This window comes from Mizuhopecten yessoensis, unplaced genomic scaffold (genome assembly GCF_002113885.1).
Source record: "Mizuhopecten yessoensis strain PY_sf001 unplaced genomic scaffold, ASM211388v2 scaffold9501, whole genome shotgun sequence".
Lineage (NCBI taxonomy): Eukaryota > Metazoa > Mollusca > Bivalvia > Pectinida > Pectinidae > Mizuhopecten > Mizuhopecten yessoensis.
The window spans coordinates 285,621-310,930 of NW_018408079.1; the positions used below are offsets into that span (position 1 = coordinate 285,621).

At 36.0% G+C, this 25,310-nt stretch overlaps 3 protein-coding genes across 4 annotated transcripts in view; 1 reads left to right on the forward strand and 2 right to left on the reverse strand.

Annotated features, from left to right (window-relative positions):
* LOC110458212 (neuronal calcium sensor 1-like) overlaps positions 1-9,384 on the reverse strand; it is a 60,483-nt gene extending 51,099 nt beyond the window's left edge. The window contains exon 1 of the mRNA XM_021509819.1: positions 8,934-9,384. Coding sequence (XP_021365494.1) covers positions 8,934-8,997 — 64 coding nt within the window. The 5' untranslated portion in view covers positions 8,998-9,384. The remainder of the gene's footprint in view (positions 1-8,933) is intronic.
* Positions 9,385-15,357: 5,973 nt separating this feature from the next.
* Positions 15,358-16,443, forward strand: LOC110458216 (protein C9orf69-like). The gene has a single exon (XM_021509830.1). It carries the CDS (start codon positions 15,964-15,966, stop codon positions 16,381-16,383), a length of 420 nt encoding a protein of 139 aa, XP_021365505.1. The 5' UTR covers positions 15,358-15,963; the 3' UTR covers positions 16,384-16,443.
* A 2,139-nt stretch (positions 16,444-18,582) lies between these two features.
* LOC110458214 (transient receptor potential cation channel subfamily A member 1 homolog) lies at positions 18,583-25,185 on the reverse strand. Of its 2 annotated transcripts, none has more exons than XM_021509824.1 (6): positions 25,069-25,185; positions 23,589-23,781; positions 22,760-22,921; positions 22,123-22,239; positions 21,053-21,160; positions 18,583-19,912 (listed from the first exon to the last, which is right to left on the reverse strand). In XM_021509824.1, the coding sequence occupies exons 1-6, from the start codon at positions 25,102-25,104 to the stop codon at positions 19,473-19,475; spliced, it is 1,056 nt and encodes a 351-aa protein (XP_021365499.1). In that variant the 5' UTR covers positions 25,105-25,185; the 3' UTR covers positions 18,583-19,472. The 2 variants fall into 2 exon arrangements, with proteins under 2 accessions (XP_021365499.1, XP_021365498.1); XM_021509823.1 differs by having other exon boundaries at positions 23,580-23,781.
* Between the last annotated feature and the right edge of the window lie 125 nt (positions 25,186-25,310).

Below are 25,310 nucleotides of genomic sequence, written 5' to 3' on the forward strand. Positions count from 1 at the left end.
GCATGGTAATTATGTCTCGTGCGGCATGGTAATTAAAGTCCCATCAACGACACAGCTTTCAAAGAGGCTATATAGTGACAATGCCATGCAAATGTAAATATTACTATTTGAATTGCTCTGTACCAGTGCATGGCAGACCATTATATTTACTTTTGTAGCAAATAGTTTACGAATTTAAACAGAAGTTGAAATCCAGTCCCCAAAACACTTTTACACCTGGAGTCTCAGAATACTTCCCTATCTCCAGAGCCCAAAACACAAACACTTTCCCTTCTTCAGTCATGTTTCACATAGAAATGCCTCCTTCAGCAGTGAGTGAGTGAGTGTTCTAGAATTCTTTACTTTTGTATTTAAATGTAGTGTGAACAACTTTGTACTGGTCATATTTTTAATTGCTAATCCAGATAACCCTTAACAATCATTAATTGAAAGATATTTTCACATCTACAGATATCTTACAAGTATTTTACTCAAATATATACTGTATATGTACATGTCTAACTGAAAATAACTGTTAATCTTTTAAATGTCACCAGTAGATCATTTTCACACACATTTTTTTTTAAAAACAAAGCCTTCTTACTGATGCTGCTAGAAGGTTTTTTTATGATGTAATATATATTGTATATAGGTAGCTTAGCTTTAAAAGTCTGTAAATGTACATACCACTTAAAATATAAAGTACATCTATGTGAACACATTAAAACCTTCACCTTTAAATTAGCTAAGCCTTAAAAGTATATATTCCGTCTTTGCGTATTGCAGAGTTATCTTTTCTTGGGAGCAGGTATTGATTGTTGCGTCATTGGTCTGTGTGAGAAAATTACGTCGTTTTCTCAAAAATTGATGACGTTTCTCTCACAAACAAGTGACGTAACAATCAATACCTGCTCCCAAGAGAAGATAACTCTGCAATACGCAAAGACGGAATATCAATATATAAAGTATATATCTATGTGAATAAACTTAAACTTTCATCTTTGAACTATAGGGTATAATGTTACGAACAGCCATCATTCAATTTGAAAACCTAGCATGACTTTTGTAATACAGTCCGTGTATATGGCAAGTTCTCACGTGTATATTGTGTTAGGAATTCACCTCTACACCCCTGTTTTAGACATAAATTACATCATCAGGATACAGACTGAACAATGTCAAAATTACAATTTCAATACTGCATAAATTCATGTTATCCACACAGACGAAATTTAAAACTACCAGATTTTTTTCAAATGAGTCCTACCAGAGAATTTAAAATAACATTAATTTTTGTTGGATGTTGAGCTTTAAAATTTCAATAAAATTGATCAAAAGGGTTGAGTTCAATTGCATCTTCAAATATGCTAGGTAATTACTAAATTAGTTAACATAACCTAAGGTTAAACGACTAATGTCATCCAAGGAACAGGACAAAGGGAGAACTAAATCTACGTTATAAACACAGACAGTGTTTGAACCCAAAGCGAGAAGACACAAATTTATTTTTATTGTTTTTTAAACATGAACAAATCGTTTTAAGCTTTTCTCTGCCCATTATAATTCCATTGTTGGCTTCACATCAATAGGAAATTTAAGTACATAGGGGAATTTTAGGTTGAAAGGCCAGAAGTAATTAAGATAAGTTTCATTTTTAACATCTGGAAAGTGAAGATTTGGGTATCAGTGTAGCATTATAGTTTTTTATTTCACACTTAAAAGGTTTTAACGGGAGATTGCAGTTATTGAAACGTACACTCCACTTTTGATATTACCCAGACTGTTAAGAACCCCCATATGCTCCTGTAAAGTTTCCAGCGAGTAAATGTTGAACATCGCCATGGCATGTATTTACCTGGAAGATTAAGAATAGCTTATGTTACAGTTGTTTCTATCCGTGTTTAATGGCATGTAATCTTCACATCCAATAACATCTGGTGCTGAAACACATGATGCCAAGATCTCTGATAAACCAAACTATACTGCAAATTTTAATTCAATTTTCGTTTTTATCTTGAAATTTGTTTTAAATGAGATATGTAAAATGAAATTTCTGATGTTTCCCATTATTGTTTTGTTTTGGCTTTCCTTGGAGTCTGTTGTTGTCTTTAAGAATCAAATTTCATTTGTTATGTTTTTTTCATTCATGATGACGCTTAGGCATATTTTTTTCTATTTCCTGTACATCAAGTGGAATAATGGTTTTGTTTGTAGAGGTTTAATGGACACACAACAGTCAAGTTCAGATGACAATGGGTGCCTAGGGGGACATCAGAAAGTGATAAAAGAATAGAAACACATCCCAAGTGTTGCAATTGAGACAGCAGATCGATTTGGGTTTCTTTGATATGAGCAGAAGACAATAAAGACACCCCCCCATTCTACTAGGGTCCCACACTTAGTCGCCTCCTACAATAACGTGCTAATTGTAATTGATAAGATATGGTACGGTATTGCTAACACAGTTGGACTGGACACAAGCTTAGCTAACTTATGAAAACTGTACAAATAAAACAATGGTTAGGCTTTTAACCTTGTTTTTTTCTGTCACATCGGCAAAGTCATAATATCTTCATCAATATTTTGTATATATGTACATGTATATTTCCCAAAATGTTGCTCTTTTATAATTAATTTCATATGCTGCATCAAAAGTTTATTTTAATTTGTGATTCCGTTTCTTGAGCAGCTAAGAGATATCAAACTGTAAACGTATGCTTCCTTGACATTTGAACATTTTGTGAAGCTATTTTTACTTAACACAAGACAATCATCATACAATATTTAAAAGTTACATGAGAAACCTTTCATAAATATTGCTTATTGAGCATTTCAATACCATTAGTGAACCCTGTGGGAGCAATTAAGAGTTACACTGACTCTTCACATCAAATGGTCTTTTTTTAATGTACAGAGTAATTATTTTTACTAACTTGTGTTCTAGAAAATGACTGACATAAAATGCTCACCTAAAGATGTTAAATCTTATTCTTCTTTGTTGTTATATCTGAAGATATCTTTAAGAAACAAATCAATCTTAGCTAACATCTCGTTATAAAGCTGGTATAATTTTGAACTACAACTGGCCCACACATAAAGGAATTACAAATTCAACAGGCTAGATTGGAATTTCAAACTTAATTAAGGGGAGACATACATTTCTCCCACCCTTCACAGGTGTGTCTCCCGTTTTAGCCGGGAAAGATCAGCTTGTCAACCCCTAGGGGGGAGATAGCCTCATGTCATCATTAAAATTTGTCACCGGTAATTGTGACGTCATCAAAAGTGAATGACGAAGTTCATACCCCAAATGTGTTTTTGTTTACACTACTGTCGGTGGAGTTACGACTGAAATAATAGGATGGGAGAAAAACAATCATCCCACACCCTCAAGGTAGGGGAAGATTCTATTAATCAATATTTAATTAATGATCAACTTCAAGATTTTTTTATTGATTTTCCACGATCTGACTGAGGCCTTTGTAAGTTTATCCTCATTGACATTTATCATTAATAACAATATCAAATTGACTTTACTATGTATATTGACTGGGAGTGCAACCATGTAGAGCCTCTGGAGGCTAACATATGTCCTGTTGATGCTGGGAAAGACAGACATTTGGCTGTATAGGCTGAAGGAGTCATTAGTGCCTAGATATGTTCTGTGTCAACATTTAGAACTACCGCTGAAATAATCGCTGTTAATAAACATTATGTCACTTTGTTGATTGACCTAGCAAATCAATACTTTACAACAATCACGGTAAGGCTAAATTAGATGATGACACGCTCCTGTGTACATTAGTGCTAGGAGATGCCTGGGTCCTGAATGATGGTTTATCAACAGAGAGTAATACAAGATAAGGTCTGCATTTCCTAACCTCTGATTGGTCAATATTAAGTCATGTGTGAGTCAATATTATACAATCATAGACTATTTGATGGTAATATGATGTCTATATCATTTCTTTCAGGGTCATTTAACATCAAATTTACCATTATTACAACTTTATAACTATTTTTATATGCTTAAACAATAATATAAACCAAAATAATATTCTTTACATGGAGAATTAGAAGGTTTAAATGAATATATCTTTCCCACATTTGATGCAGGTTTCAAAATACAAATTTTAAATTTTAATAATAGATAACCAATTAAATAGGTTTTTATTCTCTAGATTGTGCCACATGTATCCTAAAAACAGGACACCAGTATATTTCTTCTCATTGTCTTATCCAACACCATTCCATTACAGTTACCTACAGATACCTGTGTACAGCAGATATTTGTGAAAAGTAGTTATCTCTATACAGTAGATACCTGTGTATAGTACATATCTGTGTATAAAAGATGTCTGTGTATAGGAGATATCTGTGTACATTAGATACATGTACCTTAATTGGTACAGTAGATATATGTGTACAGTAGATACCTGTGTACAGTAGATATTTGTAAACAGTAGATATATGTGTACAGTAGATACCTGTGTATAGTACAAATCTGTGTATAAAAGATATCTGTGTACAGTTGATACCAGAGTACAGTAGATATCTCTGTACAGTATATATCTGCATATATTAGATATATCTGTACAGTAGATATCTGTATACAGTAGATATCTGTATCCAGTTGATACATGAGTATAGTATATATCTCTGTAAGTAGATATCTGCGTACATTAGATATTTCTGTACAGTAAATATCTGTATACAGTAGATATATGTGTACAGTTGATACCTATGTACAGTTGATACCCGAGTACAGTAGATATCTGTGTACATTTGAAACCCAAGTACAATAGATATCTGTGTAAAATTGAAACTTGTGTACAGTAGATATATCTGTACAGTACAAATCTGTATACATTAGATATTTGTGTACAGTAGATACATGTGTACAGTAGATACCTGTGTACAGTAGATAGCTGTGTACAGAAGATATCTGTATACAGTAGATACCTTAGTACAGAAGATATCTGTGTACAGTAGATACCTGTGTACAGTAGATAGCTGTATACAGTAGATACATGTGACAGTAGATACCTGTGTACAGTAGATAGCTGTGTACAGGAGATATATGTGTACAGTAGATATCCCGCTTGCTAACATCGGGGCCACAAAGAGTGATTAATATAAGTTGAAACAAGACAACTAGGCGAATTATAGTCCCCCACCGAATGTGAAATGCACAGATGATATATTTGTGCAGGAATATATGAATGTTTAACAGACCCACCGTATTCGATAAGGAATAGTGTCAGTGACCTACTTTGATATACGACTCACCGCCTCAACAAGATGAACCCATACTCCAAGCATAAAATTCCAGTGACTAGAAGTGTAGGAGATAGAGCCTGGACAAATGTTTTCTTTGATGCAGGTCAAAGGTCATAATAATACATGACACACCGCCTCACCAAGGTGAACCCATACCCCAAGTATGAAGTTCCAGTGACTAGTAGTGTAGGAGATAGAGCCCAGACAAACTTTATCTTTGATGTAGGTCAAAGGTCAAAATGTAGGTCAGAGTGACATACTTTTGATCATGACACACCGCCTCACCAAGGACAATCCATACACTAAGTATGAAGTATAAGTGACTAGTAGTGTAGGAGATAGAGCCCAGACAAATGTTTTCTTTGATGTAGGTCAAAGGTCAAAAAGTAGGTCAGAGTGACCTACTTTTTGAAACACAACACACTGCCTCACCAATTAGAACCCATACCCCAAGTATGAAGTTCCAGTGACAAGTAGTGTAGGAGATAGAGCCCAGACAAGATAGCGGAAGGACGAAAGGATGAATGGACACAACGCAAAACACATATCTGTGTATAGAAGATACATGTGAAGACACATTTGTACAGTAAAAGCCTGTGTACTGTAAATACATGTTACCTGTATATACATGTACATTTGTACAGTAAATACATGTTACCTGTAGATACATTTGTACAGTAAATACATGTAACCTGTAGATACCTTTGTACTGTAGATACATTTGTACTGTAGATACCTGTGTACAGTAGATACATGTGTATAGTAGATACATGTGTACAGTAGATACATGTGTATAGAAGATACATGTGTACAGTAGATACATGTGTATAGAAGATACATGTGTACAGTAGATACATGTGTATAGAAGATACATGTGTACAGTAGATACATGTGTATAGTAGATACATGTGTACAGTAGATACATGTGTATAGAAGATACATGTGTACAGTAGATACATGTGTATAGAAGATACATGTGTACAGTAGATACATGTGTATAGAAGATACATGTGTACAGTAGATACATGTGTATAGAAGATACATGTGTACAGTAGATACATGTGTATAGAAGATACATGTGTACAGTAGATACATGTGTATAGAAGATACATGTGTACAGTAGATACATGTGTATAGAAGATACATGTGTACAGTAGATACATGTGTATAGAAGATACATGTGAAGACACATTTGTACAGTAAAAGCCTGTGTACTTTAAATACATGTTACCTGTATATACATGTACATTTGAACAGTAAATACATGTTACCTGTAGATACATTTGTACAGTAAATACATGTAACCTGTAGATACCTTTGTACTGTAGATACATTTGTACTGTAGATACCTGTGTACTGTAGATACCTGTGTACAGTAGATACCTGCATACTGTAAATACCTGTATACTGTAGATACATGTGTATAGTAGATACATGTATACTGTAGATACATGTGTACAGTAAAAGCCAGCGTACTGTATATACCTGTATACTGTATACAGATGTACAGTAGATATCTGAGTACAGGAAATACCTGTGTATTTGTGTACAGTAAATACCAGTGTAGTGTGTACAGTAGATAGCTGTGTACAGAAAATACCTGTATATTGTGTACAGTAAATATCAGTGTAGTGTGTTCAGTAGATATCTGATTACAGGAAATACCTGTGTATTGTCTACTGTAGATATGTGTATAGTGTGTACAGTAGACATCTGTGTACAGGAAATACCTGTATAGTGTGTACAGTAGATAGATGTGTACAGGAATTACCTGTGTATTGTGTACAGTAAATACCAGTGTAGTGTGTACAGTAGATATTTGTGTACAGAAAATAACTGTGTATTGTGTACAGTAGATATTTGTATAGTGTGTACAGTAGATACCAGTGTAGTATGTACAGTAGATATATGTATAGTGCGTACAGTATATATCTGTGTACAGGAAATACCTGTGTATTGTGTACAGTAGATATCTGAGTACAGGAAATACCTATGTATTGTGTACAGTAAATACCAGTGTAGTATGTACAGTAGATATCTGTATAGTGTATACAGTAGATATCTGTGTACAGGAAATACCTGTATAGTGTATACAGTAGATAGATGTGTACAGGAAATACCAGTGTAGTGTGTACAGTAAATACCAGTGTAGTGTGTACAGTAGATATCTGTATAGTGTGTACAGTAGATATCTGTGTACAGGAAATACCAGTGTAGTGTGTACAGTAGATAGCTGTGTACTGGAAATACCTGCGTATTGTGTACAGTAGATATCCGAGTACCGGAAATACCTGTGTATTGTGTACAATAAATACCAGTGTAGTGTGTACAGTAGATAGCTAAGTACAGGAAATACCTGTGTATTGTGTACAGTAAATACCTGTGTATTGTGTACAGTAGATATGTGTATAGTGTGTACAGTAGATATCTGTGTATAGGAAATACCTGTATAGTGTGTACAGTAGATAGCTGTGTACAGGAAATACCTGTGTATTGTGTACAGTAGATATCTGAGTACAGGAATTACCTGTGTATTGTGTACAGTAAATACCAATGTAGTGTGTACAGTTGATATTTGTGTACTGTACAGGAAATACCTGTGTATTCTGTACAGTAGATATCTGTGTACAGGAAATACCTGTATATTGTGTACAGTAGATATCTGAGTACAGGAAATACCTGTGCATTGTGTACAGTAAATACCAGTGTAGTGTGTACAGTAGATATTTGTGTACAGAAAATAACTGTGTATTGTGTACAGTAGATATCTATACAGTGTGTACAGTAGATATCTGTGTACAGTAAAATACCTGTATAGTGTGTACAGTAGATATCTGTGTACAGGAAATACCTGTATAGTGTGTACAGTAGATACCTAAATACCTGTGTAGTGTGTACAGTAGATATATGTGTACAGTAAAATACCTGTATATTGTGTACAGTAGATAGCTGTGTACAGTAATTACCTGTAGTGTGTACAGTAGATATTTGTACTGTAAATACCTAAATACCTGTGTAGTGTGTACAGTGGATACCTACAGTACATGTGTATTTTCCCCAAAAGGTAAGTTTTAATTGTCATTTTATAGTTATAGATAAAATGCATTTGTCCTGCAATTAGAACTAGCCCAGCAGATTTTCAGGAACTTTCAACTGATAAGAAATTGTTATATCCTTATATTTTCAAAACGTAAAATGTTTAAAAGATACACTTATCCCAAAACCCTGCACCACAGGACACAGAATCTGGTGAGAGCAGAAATTGTATTATTGATATAAAACTCAGAGATTACGGAATGATAAAGCAGGCTTAGCAAAGATACATAATGTAAATGTGGAGAGGTAAGAAAATGAAACATGTGTTTTGCACGGCAAGGTAACGTTACGTTAATTGTTGCTGGACTCTTCAGAACCTAACGAGTCGAAATGCAGAAATTATGACAGCTTTTAGTTTCCCTGGCCAGTTATGTTTAAGACAATCTGCAATATACATTTTACCTGGTTTTTAGCCTAAAGTTGGACTGTAAAGAATATCTGCCATTTAACGATCAATACATATATATGTGGTGTTGGACAGTGTAAACACATGTGGCAGCGCCAATGCGGGGGAGGTCACACGCGCCTAACATAGGAGGGTTATAAAAAAATAGGTCAAGTTATATTTATGTACTCACAATAAGTTCGCTTCCTCAGTTCCACTACCTCCTCCTGTTTCAGCTTACTATTCCTTTTCCCCATGACTGGGACGGTTAAATGTCACCATTCCAAAATCCTGGGGGAAAAACACAAGTCGTCGTCCAAACTAATTCCGTTGTCAAAATTGTGTGTCGTCTGCTTCTAAGGATCCTAGAAGTTTTCTTGTTAACGAAATATAAATTTCCAATGATGATTGTTGCTACATAGTAACGGTACAGAGCGTGGATGCTCCCAAAATAACGAGGCTTGGAGAAACCCGATCTCTACACTTCTTACTTCCACAAAATGATGGCGCACACACAGCGATCGAGAGGGCTGGGGTAAAGAGCAGACGATGTATGTTCAGGACATAGTGCTGTGGCTTTGCATCTGGGAGCGCGCCAAGAGGTGCGATTAGGGCCACACGAGCTCTTACACGTACATATATTGCAGCTAGAGGTGCAGACAGGAAAACGCTTACAGCACAGCTTTTCAATATAATTCCGTGCTAAAGAAATGTTATTGGCGAGCATGCATTTTAGGCACCAGTGAACATAAAAAAGTGAAAGTATTTTGTTTACATGCATCAAAATCTTTCCCGCACTGCTTTATTGATTTTCGTAATACATGTGGGAATTTTGTCGCTTTGCGAATCGAATCGTCTGTTCAGACAGACAACACATGTGATTGGGAGGCAGCAATTCATAATGTATTCGTATAACATAAACCTTTTACGAAAAAAAGTAATACATCGTAATATATTCAACATTGTATCATATTGTTTGCAACAATTACACTACATTGACTTGTATCTAGAACCTTGAAGTACAGTACGTACGTGACGTCAAAATGATGACGTCACAAGCGCTATTGCATTTCGTGATCCGTTGTAAAAGTCTCATAACTTTAAAAATACATAGCAGAGCAACAGAGCCAAGCAAAGACGACAGAATCATTCAGGCGAACGGAAGGACATGATGGGGAACACTCCATACTCCCATTTCATCGCAGGGAGAAAAGAATTTCTATAGTTGGAAGGTGGTTAATGATATGCCAATTGTTACTCTAAGGGTTGCAACCACAACCTTACTAACAAGATCCAATTATTTGCGATACAAAGGTCATTAGTTATACTGAGTGCAACAAAAACTTATTTTATTAACTTATCACAAAAGAGGGAAAATGCACGGCCAGAGAGGTATTCGAACCCGTGACCTCCAAACTCTTGCCGGACGCTCTAGCCAGTTGAGGTAACAGACTTGGACGCTGTCCGTTACACGACTGAAAAAATAGGGTAGGTTGGAAAGGGTTTATTTTTATTTTGTTTATTTATTTATCTTTTTTCTGAGGTTGGGGAGCATTTAAGAAATTACAAAAAGTACCAAACAGTTATTCAGACCAATTGTATTCATTTTTCAGTATATTTTCAGGTCTTTTAAATATGGGACTCGGATAAGAGTTTGATACCTGCCTATGAAATAGAGAGGTGTCATAAAGACGCCTAAGATTTTCGGCACGTTCCAACGGGACGCTTACGTGCATTTGAGTGAGATAAAATTGCTATGGTCGGTCGGGGAACCTGAAACATGCATATTTAATTGCCACACTGCCGTAATATGTAGCGAATACACTCGTCAAATTTTTAAGTGACACCTTGTGAAATACATCTCCATGTGATGCAAGAATCAAAACATTAGAAATAACGCCATGACGCCACGTCGCATTGAACACAAATATAATTGTCACGTCTTAGGAACATCAACCCCAGGGCCCGTATTCATGAAACCGTTCTCATGCTCAAGCATGATTTTTTTGCTCAAGCCTTATTTCCTGTTTCCGTTAAGAACTAATAATAAAATCTTGTTTCGTCAATGATGTTGATAAAGTTGTGATTATTTTTTTCTTTTCGATAATCTTTTTTAATGAATTTCATCAAATTTACATCAATCTCAGCCAAGACGTATGTAATCTGAAATCTAAAGTTGTGAAATGAATAAGTCTTAAAACGGAATTAACTTGAATCCAATGTCACAACAAACTTGTCTATAGTACATCAGAATGTTACCACAATTATCTGCATACGTTATTATCAACTGGGGCGGCTTATTTCTAATTGAAAGATAAACGTGAGGATTTCAATATTCTGCCCGTAAACGTACTCTTTCTTTACAGCAGCACCCCTGTTCCCTCCACCCACGAAATTCACACGCTTGCCCAAATCGGGACAGAACCCAAAACGGGACACTTATGGGAAAACGGCACAAGAAACAGTCATTCAATGCAAAGGAGTACTTTTATGTATAGGGTTTTTATTTGATAATACATCATGACAATTTAATTTTATGTCAGCTTTATTGGCTGCTGATTATCGTTACATGGACAATTGAAAAGTAAGAATAATGACCAAAACAAAACTTTCTAGATTTCCGTGTCGTTCGAGGCTATTTATTTGGATATCGTTTTCAAAATTTTATCAAAACTTCTGCTCGTTTGAGAAGACATTTGATAATAACCCTGTTTGACTCTTAAATATTTTTAATATGTCTTATTTTCTGCTGACATTGATCGTTTATCCCCAAATATTACCCAAAATACCGAAGTGTCCCTTTCAGGTTATATTACAGTCATGCCGGTTCAAGGGCCTACGCGTACGCAGAGACATATGTAGTATATACGTCTCTGGCGTACGTATAACCCTGTTGGTATTTCGTGTTATATTTATAAAACCACGCGCTCTAAATATCAATTTGTAATAGAACCGAAAAGTGGATAGGATCTTTTTATGAAAAATGAACAAACATTTTTGGAACTAATAGTATGGTATAAAGAACATTGATATTTATATATTGTCTAAAAGGTGTCCCGATTTGGGTACAGTGACGTTACACTTATACGTCTCTGGGATGATGATATGAAGACTGGACAGATTGTATGGCTGTCATCATGATCTCATTGGAAAATATTGTATTCCCTTGTTCGATATGAATATCAGCGTCGGTTTTTTTTATTATGTCCACCCACAGGGGCACGTTACAAATGTCTGAAATACACACATATGCTCTACTGATATGGGTCACACCACACATAAACATATGTGGATACTGATATGGGTCACACCACACATAAACATATGGTTATACTGATATGGGTTCCAACACACATAAACATATGTTTATGTTTGTTGTGACCCATATCAGTAGAGCATATGTGTGTATTTCAGACATTTGTAACGTGCCCCTGTGGTCCACCGGCTTAGTGTTTTGTGGTTTCCTTGTCGCTATCCCGGTTCTCATTTTGAGGGCACGTGTTTACTGGGTTTAACCTATATATTTCAATAGCGGGTGATGTCGATGTTCACGAGTACTTCCAGAATATTTGGTCTTATTTTTGGTACTTTTTTACCCTATAATTTATTCGATCTTGAGTTAAAAGTAAGCTTTCTGGTACATAGTAATGCATTGTGTTATACAGACATTGCATTTAATACTGACTAACATTGTAGTACACTATCTTACACATTGTTATACCGTTAGCTTTGTAATACATTCTTGAACTAACAGTGTAATAAATGCAGCTTTATCAACATTGTTATTCGTTATTATCTTAAATCACAAAGCTCGTCTTGTTACGCGTATTAGTATTACAACTGTCAGTAAAAAAAACGTATGGTGTTGTTGATAGTCCTCCGTGAAATGTTGCAGAAGGAAGTATTGCCAATTAAACAGAGACACGATTTCTTCTCCGTGATCATATTTGCTCCCGATCGATAAAATCCAATGAGAGAAGAAAGGTTTACTTTCAGTATTTGATCAGACCACGGAATTAGATGATCTAAGTCCGTGATCAGACGATGTTATTGTGTACCTGCAGTGTGATACTTTTCCAATGAGGAAAATACAGGACGGGTATGCGACAAACATCAACAATAAATCTTCGAGCTGTACCAACGAAAGAAAACGCATCCGTTGTCCGGGTTGCATCCTCTTACCCATCATTACGTATTCGTTGTTTATGGTAAGTTTAACACATGAACACGTCTTCATGCTGTAAATATGCAAAATTTAGGGGACTTGACGCACGATAAAATGATACAATGGCCAGACCAGAAGCTAATCACGTGTTCTATTAAGAACCAAGCGGAGTGTAAAATAGTAATCGCGTGCTTTCCTTTATGCGGCGTAAACGTTTCAACCAATGTCTTCCTAACTGAGCAGAACACCCTTATCCTGTTCATTTGGGGAAGCGTGGCACGATTTGCATTTACTTCATTACTAAAATGGATTATTTACACAAATGTTAGAAATGTAGTGTGGACTATCCAGCCAATCTGTCAAACTAACCGTTATTATATATACGTTCAACTTGGAACTGACAACTAAGCCGTTCTAGATAGACACCGATTATGTGAATACAAATTATACAACCTACTTTATACCTCAAACAGAACGGGATCAAAATACTCTCCTCAAGGTAATAAAAATGTGATCATATTGCCCACAAAGGTACATTGTCCTCACATGATAATTTTACCCTCAACATTACTATGTCATCCTCACAAGATAATATTACCTCATCATCTGACACCATATCACCCTCACACGACTAGAACTGTTAGCCAAAGGCTAACTAATACCCCCGCTGCTATATAAACCAGAACTGTAAGCTAAAGGCTTACTATGGCAAAGCATTGTAAAGGAATCCATATAGTCTCCAACCAGTAATTAATTCTTTATTGACTGAGCTGTACACTTGTTTAAGTACATGTATACTGGTCACTGACATACTTCCTGTACTCCCTCCCCATGCTGAAACATACTTACATACAAAATCGTGTTAGCCCAGATGAACCAGTTTTGCTAAAATTGTCCTATTGTAGTTGAGGAAAAGATTTTTAACAAAAGGCCATAACTCCTTAAAAAGGATCAAAATGGAAAAAATACTAGCCTGATGCACAACATCAGGGGGTAATTACAATATCTGTAAACTTTCATTGAAATCGGCCCAGTAGTTTATGAGGCAGACAAAGGTTTATTCAACAAAGTGCCATAACTCCTTTTAAAAGGGTTGGAATGAAAAATTACTTCTTGGATGCACAACGTCAGGGGGCAGTTACCATATCTGTAAAACGTTTTTGAAATTGGCCCAATAGATTAGGAAAAGTTGTCAAGACAAGAATTTTTCAACAAAGGGCCATTACTCCATAAAAAAGGGTTGAAAAAAATATATACTTGGATGCGGGCAAAGTTATCATATCTGAAAAGTTAAGTTGTAATTGGCCGCATAGTCTTTGAGTTGTCAGGACAATAATTTTACAAAAAAGGGCCATAACTCCATAAAAAAAGGGTTGGAATTTTTTTTTCCTGAATGCACAAAATAAGGGGGTAGTTATCATATGAAAACTTTCATTGAAATTGGCCCAGAAGTTTTGGAGAAGTTGTGTGCGAAAGCGTTTTTCAACAAAGGGTCATAACTCCGTAAAAAAGGGTTAGAATGAAAAAATAATACCTGGTGGTAGTTATCATATCTTGAAAGTTTTGTTGAAATCAGTCCACTACTTTAGGAGTTGTCCGGACAAAAAAAATCTACGGACGGACAGACAGACAAGCTGATTCCAGTATACCCCCCCCCTAACTTTGTTGTGAGGGGTACAATAAATTTACCCTCAACATCACTATGTCACCCTCACAAGATAATATTACCCTCAACATCACCATGTCACCCTAACACGACAATTTTACACTCAACATCACCGTGTCACCGTCACAAGATAATATCATCCTCAACGTCACTATCGATCACCCTAACAAGATAATATCACCCTCAACATCACTATGTCACTGTCACAAGATAATATTAACCTCAATGTCACTATCACAAGATAATATTACCCTCAACATCACCATATTACCCTCAAAAGATCATATTTTGGCCTCATTGTCTGATTTGACATTATATCGCCCGCTCAGATCATTTAACAATCAACTAAATGTGGCCCTCAAACAATCATCTTACACTAATAACATCATAACAGCTACCAACTTCACAGTCTGAAGGCATAATCACATCGGCATGACAAGATCATTATGCCCTCAATGTCATAGCAAGATCATGTCTGATCCTCAAGGTCATTATATAAACCTCACATATAGCAAGGTCAATAATTTTTCGCTACCTCCACAGATCATATTGATTTCAAGGCCATGTGGTGGAAAACATTTCATATGTCCCTGCATGAACTCCTAATGAACGTGTTGTTTTACTTATTGAAACTCTAGGGATATCCTTTTATATTTATGTATATTTTGTGTATTACATGTACCTAAATGAGAAAATGTATAACAAAAGGAAATGACTTATACATTAATGCCAGTTTTCCCATGAGTTCGACAGTTTATTTAAGGTGAATTCGCAATACAGAATTGTAATGATGTTTAATGAATCAAATTAATTAAATTTCATTCATTCTTTCATTATCTTTCATTCCAGATGCTACAGAAGGAATGATCCTCGGATCCTTAGGGACACTACAGGGGCTGCATCAATATCGGGAGTCGCTAAACACACTGTAATACATCATATTTGAACACTGCTGGTCTGAGTAAATATAAACATGAGGAATTAATTGTTCTGTAAACGTTAGAGGCCATGTCTGTGGTACTCTATTATTGCCATATTTCAGGAGAGGTCATTGACACTAGTCCTAGGAGTGTTGTTGGTTGTCCTGGACTGTGAATGATTGACTATTAGATACACTTGTATCCTATGTCACCTGCCCCAATGCCAGTCATGTTTGATATACATTAGCATTGTTACCCGTCACGGACCATGAATTTTGGAATGTTTCATACCTCTAGTATGGTATATTGTCATATTATATCACCTGCCTCGTTACTAGTCATATTTGGTGATATTAAGGCACATACAAATTGCTGCTGATGAATAATAGTATTTTAATGTTCCATGTTATGAATTGTACACTTATTCTAAATATTTCATTATCACAAAGTATAAATCACTACAGACCATACAATGTTTCTCCTGCCAATAAGGACCAAGACATTCCAGGGCCCCCGCATGACTTGCATCATGACAGCAGAGACGTTCGACGTGATCCATTTCACCAAGAACTCTTACCAAGGGACACGACTCTCGGGATCCCTGTACCATCGAACGGTGATATCTACGTTTCATCGGATGGCGTACCGCCTGATGATGGCACTGATGTCGATGTTGTTGTTCATGGTTATGTGTGTAATATTTGCTGTCAGTTACGTTTCCATTCACATGTTCTTGAGGTTTCAGATCTCGTTCACAGTGATTCTTGTGAATGTACGGCGACAACCCATCAACTTTCGCTATGCAAATAACTACTCGCTACTGTTTCTCCACATTCTGTTGATGTGTATTGGTGGTTTTGGATACATATGTCTTATTTATGTCGATATTTGATTGATAATATTTATTTGTATTTTTTGTTTAGGTACATTAAATTATTCATTTTGTTGAAAAGTTTATTCATTGTTGTCTGTTAACCTATAACTTACCATTAAAGATTAACATTCTATATTTAGCCAAAGATGTATAAAGGCCTTGTTTGATTTGGGTCAATGTTTTGCTGAGTTTTACCTGGTAAATGCAAGTTAAAACCTAGCTGCTTCAGTAAAATGTATGATTTTCTAAGGTGAGCTTGTGCCATGGTGCGGTGACCGTCGTCCGCCGTCGTGTAGCTCCCTGGGGGCAAAGGAGCATGGCCCAATAGGGGAAATTGAGGTAAAACCATTAAAATCCATCTTCTACCGTAGGATTAAGGGATTTTGTCCTAATTTGGTCTAGAATATCCTTAAGCCAAGGGGACTCAATTTTGTATAAACGGTGGGTGTGGCTTCCCTGGGGGCAGAGGGATTGGGCCCAATAGGAGAAATATAGGTAAAACCTTTAAAATTCTTCTTCTACCATAGGGATTTAATCCCAATTTGGTCCAGAGCATCCTTGAGCTAGATAAAATATTCTTAGCCTGATGCATAGTTCTGAAGAAAGAGTTCTTTGCAGTTTTCAACAGTTTGACTTCTGTGACTTTGAATATAGGTCAAGCTCATTTCTTTTCTCAAACTTTAGAGCATTTATTGCCAGCAAGCTATTGGCTATATATCAATTAAGGTTCACCTCAAGGTGTTTCAGAAAAAGGTTTGTGGGTGTTTAACAGATTTGAATAACCCCCGTGGTCTTGTGTAAATATCAAGGTCAATATTTTGCATCTTTGTAGCATTCCATGTTTACAAGTTACTTGCCAAATACCCTAACTTTAGGCCTTTTGTTTTTCCGACAGAGGATATCTTGAATGTTTAAATATCAAAACATTGAATATTTAATATTTAAAGTGCCCAATTATAGACAGATTTTCTTTCCTTCACAAACTTTGTTGTACATATACCAAGGATTTGGTTTGTTGGTGTTTTACATCCTTAACAGCTAAGGTAATTTAAGGACATGCAAAGTTTTGGTGGTGGAGGAAAGCCAGAGATCCCGAAGAAAAACCACCAACCTACGACCAGTACCTGGCAACTGCCCCACGTAGGTCTCCAACTCGCGACCCAGTTGTGAAGGGCTGGTGGTAAAATATCAAATCATTGAATGGTCGGGTTGTTACAAATAGATTTATATAGATGCGTCAAATTTCATCACATTCTCTCTCCCCCCCCCCCCTATTGACCAGCTCCCCTTTTTATCACATATCCGAATCATTATCCAGACACACTTCTTACCAAATTTTGCTGTGGTTTTTGAGATGAGAAGGTTCAAAGAAAAAGTTCATGCATGGACGACAAATGATTTTTGAGTAGAAAAGGTTTAAAGAAAAAGATGGAAGACAAAAGTAATGGATTGCAATAGCTTACTTGCCCCTTGGGCCAGATGAGCAAAATATATTAAAGCCCTAAGACTGTTCTTTTTCCCCCAAGATAAGTGGGACCTTATGCAAGTGAATTAGTAATGTTAGCAAAAATGAGCATAAAGAAAATCATAATTATTGTATATTGATCAGCATTTATTGATATAAATACCTGTACAAGATATTAACTTTTGATCAATCCTTAAATTTCATATACATGTATGAACAAAAACAATAAACGAGACTAGTAAAATAATGTTGTTTTTTCCAAAAGAAAGAAATGAAAACAAATAAAATTTATGGAATCACAGACATGTTTAGCACAAACACACAGGTAACAAAGTAAACAATACAAATCCTCTTGAGTATACAACAGTCTTTCAGAGAGCACATATACCTTAAGCTTGCATCTTGTCAGCAGTCTCAAACGTCACTGTACCTAAAACGGGACAGTACCCAAAACGGGACACTTGTTGAAAAACGGCCCAGGAAATTGTCATGCAATGTAAGAAGTACTTTTATGTATGCATTTTTCACTGGATGATACTTTGATGACAATTTAACTGTATATATATAAGCTTTATTGGCTGCTGATTTTCATTACATGGACTATTTAAATGTAAGAATAATTACCAAAACAAAACTTTCGTGATTTACGTGTCGTGTGACACTATTTATTTGGATATCATTTTCAAAAGTCTATTTTATCAAAATTAATGCTAGTTTGGAGCAGAAATTTAATCAGAACCCCCTTTGTTTCTTAAATATTTGAAAAATGTATAATTTTCTGCTGATATTGATTGTTTATCCCCAAATATTAGCCAATATACCAAAGTGTCTCTTTTAGGGTACAGTAACACCTGTTCAAGGGCCTACGTGACCCTGTTAGTATTTGGCGTATCTCTTTATAGAACAATGCTCCGGAAATACCAACTTGTGATAGAAATGAAAAGTGGGATGGTATGTTTTGATGAAAAATGAACAAACTTTTAGAATTGATAGGATGGTATAAAGTACATGCATCGATAGATATCTAGAAAGCTACAGTGATGTTAGTTACTTACTTACAAAGGTGAAGCAAACGTTTGGCTCAAACAAACTATACTGTCCAATGCTGATATTATATCAAATAATGCTTATGATAAACTTACTAGGATCACATGGACTTTATTTTAACTTGTCTTGTTTGAAATAATGCTTAAAAAAGAGGCCTAAGAGACATTTACTCATCTATTTGTAATTTCCATTTAATTTCCAACCCAACCCAACCAAACACCCATCCCAACCCAACCAAAAACCCATCCCAACCCAACCAATCCTCGCAATGAGAATTTGAAGCACACGATGCAACCTTATTTAAAAAATTCATGCTATTGACACAGCGATCTGCTTATGTATTTAAAATCCCATTATTCATTTTGGACTATAGTAGTCTTTTAAAGGAAAAGTTGATGATGGATGGGTGGCCAATGATGCACTAAGGGATAAGCTTTACTAGCACTTAAATTTGTGTCAGGTGAACAAACCGCAAAATAACAACCACACAACGCATCAATATTGCAGCATCCTGAAAATAAAACAATAAAGACAACTTTTATGCACCGTAAAACGACTTGCATCCTAAAAGAGATCTATAATTGCATGATCAGCATCATTCTACCAGCACCATGTAGTCTTTGAGAGTGGAAGGGATGGGAAGTAGATTCACTTTGGTGTAGAGTTTTCCCCGGAGCTCCGGGGCCTCACGAAGCGCAGTCCTACACATCAGTTTCAGAGGCTGAACTCTGCAGGCCAGTGAAGAGAGATACTGATGGAAATGGGTGTGGTCCTCATCCTCCTTTGGAACACAGTCTCTGAGTGCTAAGACCCCACCTACAGATAACACTGGAGCCAGGAGTTCTGCTAACTGTGTAAACATGGGCCCACTGGAAACTTTACATGCATACCGCACATATCGGTCATGTTGTCTGTTTTTCCTGTTAAACGTGGATCCAGCCTTGATTAAAGTCTGCACAAGTTGTAGGCCTTTGTCTGACAATGGCTTTTTTCGGTGAAGGAAATGATTCAGCTCGTAACACATTGCCATTTTACCTAGAAATGCACAAAATCATTTTTACTTAACTCGTTCTGTTAGGGCAAGCACCTCTATAAGTAAGGTAAACTTTTGCTCAATCTTGTTGCAATTAAGGGCAATCAAATATGTTTAGGGCAGGAACATGATTTATCGACTGTACTTGAGTTATTTATTTTTGTGTGAATCACCCGGTATAAAAGTGTTCTAGTGATTAATCAAAATTCACAATCTACCTTTTTACATGACAATAAGGAATCTGAGGCATCATTGAATCACACTGATTGCTTTTAAATCTCAGCGAAATCAGGTCATTATAACTTGCTAAATATTCCTAAACAGATTTTCAAAACTGTTGTCACATTCCATTTCAAATCAGCTCTGAAACTAGAGAAACATGCTCACAAAGATATAGCCTGACCGCCTCATTTAATCTGGGTATTCAAACTATACTTGCAGGAGGTGTCATACCCTAATCACAAATCCCTTCCTTCATAACTCCAGGATAAATAGTTGAATCGCAAGTTCTTTTCTTTAGCACATCTGTTATACAATATTCTTTCACTCTGTAAAGTTACAAAACAATCCAACAGACAGGCCAGGAGGACAGTTCAGGAGGAGTTGGGCTTGATGTTTGTGGACAGACGGATAGACAGTGATTCACCCCCCCCCCCCCCCCCCCCCCCCCCAACTTTGTTTACAGGGAGGGTTGGGGATAATAAAAAAAACCAATTAGTTAGGGTCATGAACTTATCGTTTCCACACAAAAAATCAGGTTTATATACTTATTATTTTCATTACATTTCAGTGAAATCAGCTCATAAGAATTTTTTAATTGTAAGTTCAAAATTTAATAGATTTTCAAGATGGTGTGTATGACGGTCATATTGGACTTCAAATCAGATCCAAAATAAAATTTAGCAAAAATTTCATTAATTTGTTTTAGTAGAACTTGAGCTCCCAAAATAACAAGAATTATTCTTGAAGGTTTACCAATAAAAACATCATTCATTTCATTAAATTTCAGTGAAATTAGCTCAGTAAAAAACGGAGATCAAGTTCAAAATATATTTTAAAGACACAGAAATATTGTTTGTAGATGTAGATAAAATGTATGTTCATGATCATGTATGTAGATATAAACATTAACCAGTTTGTACCTGTTTTGTCCTCTACATTCGCTGACAAACCTCGGTACAGCAGCTGGAGTGCTATCTCATTCCTCAGTGTCATGTCTTGTTTGAGGTTACCACAGATACAGTGTAGGGCTGAAACATGTTAACGGTCATCGATCATGCTCTGTAATTTCATGAAATCCTCACCCAGATACAATGTATATAAAAGCTACAGGTATTGCCTAATTGGTTGGATTGAATTCACAGCTAGGATTAATGCAAAACTAACAAATGTAAACAATAAAGACTATGTTTGTTTTGAACACAAACAGGAACTGAAAGCTCACTTTCGAAAACGTCTGTTTCGTTTGTCAAGCGAAGTGTGCGAATGACTGGTGTCTCGACTCTAAACCACAGAAAACAACTCACTAAGCCACAAAGAGCTGAATCAAGTTAAGTCAGCTGTCATAGAGACATTTCACCCAATTGCACTCTAATACTGCAGGCAGTCAGGGGGATCGGTAACATGTTTAGCCATTCTGCCCCTTCCGCTTCTTATTCCAAACAATTTCTGTAAATTACTCAAAAGACAAGCAGTGATTTTTGTAGAAATTTTCCAGGCAAGTTCTGAAAATCTCTTGCAAAATTTTGATGAGACCTATTACTGAAAGGTAAACATATAGTGGGTCCTTCGAAAGTTGGTGAGTCCTACCAAGAAAGCATGAGTTAAGGACTCACATTTCCGAGTCCCAAAAATCACTGGTTAAAACTAATTAACATTGAAGTTTCTCCATGATGTGTCTAGGTCATCGATGCAGGTGTAAGATGTTAACATTGTATTATGATGTGTGACGGACACCCTTGAAAATGACTTTACCAGTTTAATGCATGTTAGAGATCATGACATAGGAGGCACAGGTCAGGGCCATGCATCTGTCTAAACTGACCACTGTCTGGTCTACCTGGCTGACCGTGTCTGGTCCTGGTCATTCCGTCAAGGAAGGGGAAAGTACGTAGACCCCTAAAAGACACCTGGTGTGGGGCAGAGCAGATAGAAACCATCCAATTAACTATATAGCTTAGTTACATGTAGTATAATGAACAATTGAAATTACCAGTATGTCCTTCCTGATCCCTGAGTGAAATGTTACAGTTGTGGTCAAGAAGATATTGGACAATGGACAGAGCTTCAGGACAGTCACTGCTGCATGTCTCCATCAAGGGTGTATGTCCTAAAAATAGGTCGAACATGATTTTAAAAATCATGGTTTTTACAACTGCACTAAAGATTACTGCACTCAAATAACAATCTTACAACTGCGCTAAAATTACTATCTGGGAAACTTAATGTTATAGAAAATCAGTTTGAGATGCAAAACATGAAACTTTATAAAACAATTTAATTGAATCCTTCTAGAATTCTAATTACATAAACTGAAAGTATTAATGTTGGACAAATATCCAGATATAGGTCAGGTTGTGCAGTGGATACAGTGCACTCTCATTTTATTTTTATCAAGACGGACAGGGTTTGATTTCCTAATCAGATGTGAAAAAGTATTATGTCAACTGCCAGATCATGTGAATTTTCTCCTGTACTTTGGTTTCCTCCCATATTAAGACCCTCTATCTGTGCTCTTCTATATATCTGAGCCAACAAAAGTGATTAATATAAGTTGGAAAAAACTTGTGTCATGAAGTTTAAAGCACACAAAAAAGTTCTGTGTGTTGGAATTGGGTTTTAAACATTACCCGCATTGTCTTGTACATCAACAGCCGCCCCGGTCTCCAGCAGGACTTGGACAGTGGAGGCTGAGGTGTGACAGGCGATGTGTAAGGGTGTCTGTCCAAACCTGTCCACGGAGTCAAGAGACGTCCCAAAGTATACCAGGACCTGAAGTATGTCTTTCACAGCTGTAACAGTGAGCAGAGGAAGTGACATTATAACATACTATCATATTTGCCATAAGTAATAACAAGGGACGCACATTACAGATTAGCTAAGGAGGCACTTACAGTATTGAGATGAAAAAAAGCATGGGTTGTAGTTGCATTGCCAGGGAAAATTCCAAAACTGTTTTCTTTTTTCCTAGAACTTTAAAATAAAGTCCTGTCATATTGAGTGTTTGATGTAATGTGTACAGAGTAATACATTTTGAATGGAAGGTGTTCGGGAAATAGCTAGGGCACTTATGTATGTCATTCAGTAAGTGCTGTAAAAGGTGGAGCTTGAGGGACATGTATAAGGGGAGGGGCACAATTATGGTGAATATGGTACCTAAACATTATCCATCTTTTCAAAAAGATGTAATCTCTCATTACAATCGATCTTGTATCAAAATCTCTTATTACTCTTAATTCTCCTCATCTGGTTTTTCTTACAATACAAATTTGAAAATGACAAGACATAACTTACAGGTTGTACAGCAAAAAGGATAAGAGGAAAAAATATTAATATTTTAAAACTTAGTGTAGTATCAATTTTTTTCATTTTTTCCCCCCAAATCAGTTTCAAATTAAGTTATGTTCATGATGAAAACATGCCTATGCCAGTATAGCTATATATGCACACCCAGGTTACCAGAGGTTTGTTTTAGTCCAGATACAATGTGGAGAGGTGTGCTGCCGGTGTCGTTGAAGAAGTTTGGATCAACACCTCGAGTCATAAGGTGTTTGAATTTGTTGTTGTCTCTAGTTTTTATGGCTTCTAACATCTGATATTGGTCCTCAGTTATCCTGCATCTTAACACAAATTCCTGGTCCCGTTTCACATCCTAAACAAAGATCACAAGAAATTTATTTCAGAGAATGTCATAATCTACTCAACAACATAGAGAAACAGATGCATGCTTGAAACAAATTATGTGCCTTTTCATTATATTCTGTAGTGTAATAAATGTGGTGTAATAAATGAGCGTTACATGCTATAAAGTGTTATAATGTTTATAACGTGTAGTTTTTTTCATAGCACTAAATGTTATGATTTAAAGTTCGTTCATTTATTCATCTCTGTCAAAAGTCTCTTGACTTTACATTTAATTTTATATACCAGTAACATATGCTACCAGGACATTTTACTTTGATTTATGTGGTTTCACATAGCCATGACCATCTTCATTTGAAGCAGGCCTCATGATCACCACAGCTATTTAAAAAGAAAGGGTCCACATGACCCAGGTATATTAGATAATTTGTCATTATTATTTGTCATTATGGAACCCCCCCCCCCCTCCCCCCTTGTTTTGAAGTCAGTTGTTAGCTAGTGAAAGAAAAATTATGCTCTGCATGACCAAGCTAAGTATATCAATGGACTTCAAATAATGTCATTTTGTAGCATTCATTTTGGTCGCAAAAGAGATTGACATGTTATATTTATAAGTCTACACAGGTACTAGTCTCGTCTGTCAATACACCTATACTATAACCATATCATAGGTGTATTGACAGACGAGGTAATTACCTGTGATAATTCCGACAAACTGGTGTCTATTTGAATATGACTTTTCATGGGGTTGGGATTTTGAGTGAATGCAGCATCTTATATAGGGGGCTTAAAACACAATCTTGTCAACATCTCAAGAGACAAGTTCAATTCTGGATGTGCAAGCTGTTTGATTATGATCGTTTCACACAAAACTATACAATAGGTCAATCAAAAGGCAGTCAATGTGCGGTATCGCATGTACTGTACATTACATTACAGACTAATTACAGAGTTAAGAAGTAAACGAATACATGACAAGTTATCTCCCCTTGTATACTCAGAAATTAATCATATACGGCCGATATAGAGCGAACAATATTTTAATGACCATATATTCTAAATATTTATGCGTAAATACATTTACCAGTGATATGTCTAACAAACATACAATGTATAAGTACATTTAAATGCACATTGAAAAGTGCCGGATTGCACAAGAAGAACTAAAAAGTGCACGAGTTTTCAATATTATGACGTTATCATTTCTCAATCCTGATGGTTTAAAAATCGTTCAAATGAAATTCATTAAACAATTATCATTGTTCAGTTCAGCTTAGTATAATTTTGATTAAAATACCTTGATTTCTTCCTTGAGGTCCCGTAAAAATGACATAATGATCCAGCGAGCACCTGTCTCGGCGTTAGTTTCATGCTTTCCACTTCATCCTAAGCCGAATTGAATCAAAGAGCTTAAGAGAGGCTGATCGGCACTCCTAATTGAAAGAGCAATGCAGGGGTAATCGGTGTTTCAATCCAGCGTATATTCCAATAAAACCTACTATTTCATTTCGTTTATATAATTTGTAACTTTTTGATGAA

What these genes read in the sequence shown, in the direction of transcription:
- LOC110458216 (XM_021509830.1), top strand. Translation starts at nt 15,964, where the DNA reads ATGTTTCTCCTGCCAATAAGGACCAAGACATTCCAGGGCCCCCGCATG.
- LOC110458214 (XM_021509823.1), bottom strand. Translation starts at nt 25,104, where the DNA reads ATGTCATTTTTACGGGACCTCAAGGAAGAAATCAAG. An exon ending in ACCTCAAGGAAGAAATCAAG is followed by an intron (nt 23,782 to 25,068) that starts GTATTTTAATCA and finishes ATCTTTGTTTAG; the next exon opens with GATGTGAAACGGGACCAGGA. An exon ending in GAATGTAGAGGACAAAACAG is followed by an intron (nt 19,913 to 21,052) that starts GTACAAACTGGT and finishes GTGCATTTCTAG; the next exon opens with GTAAAATGGCAATGTGTTAC.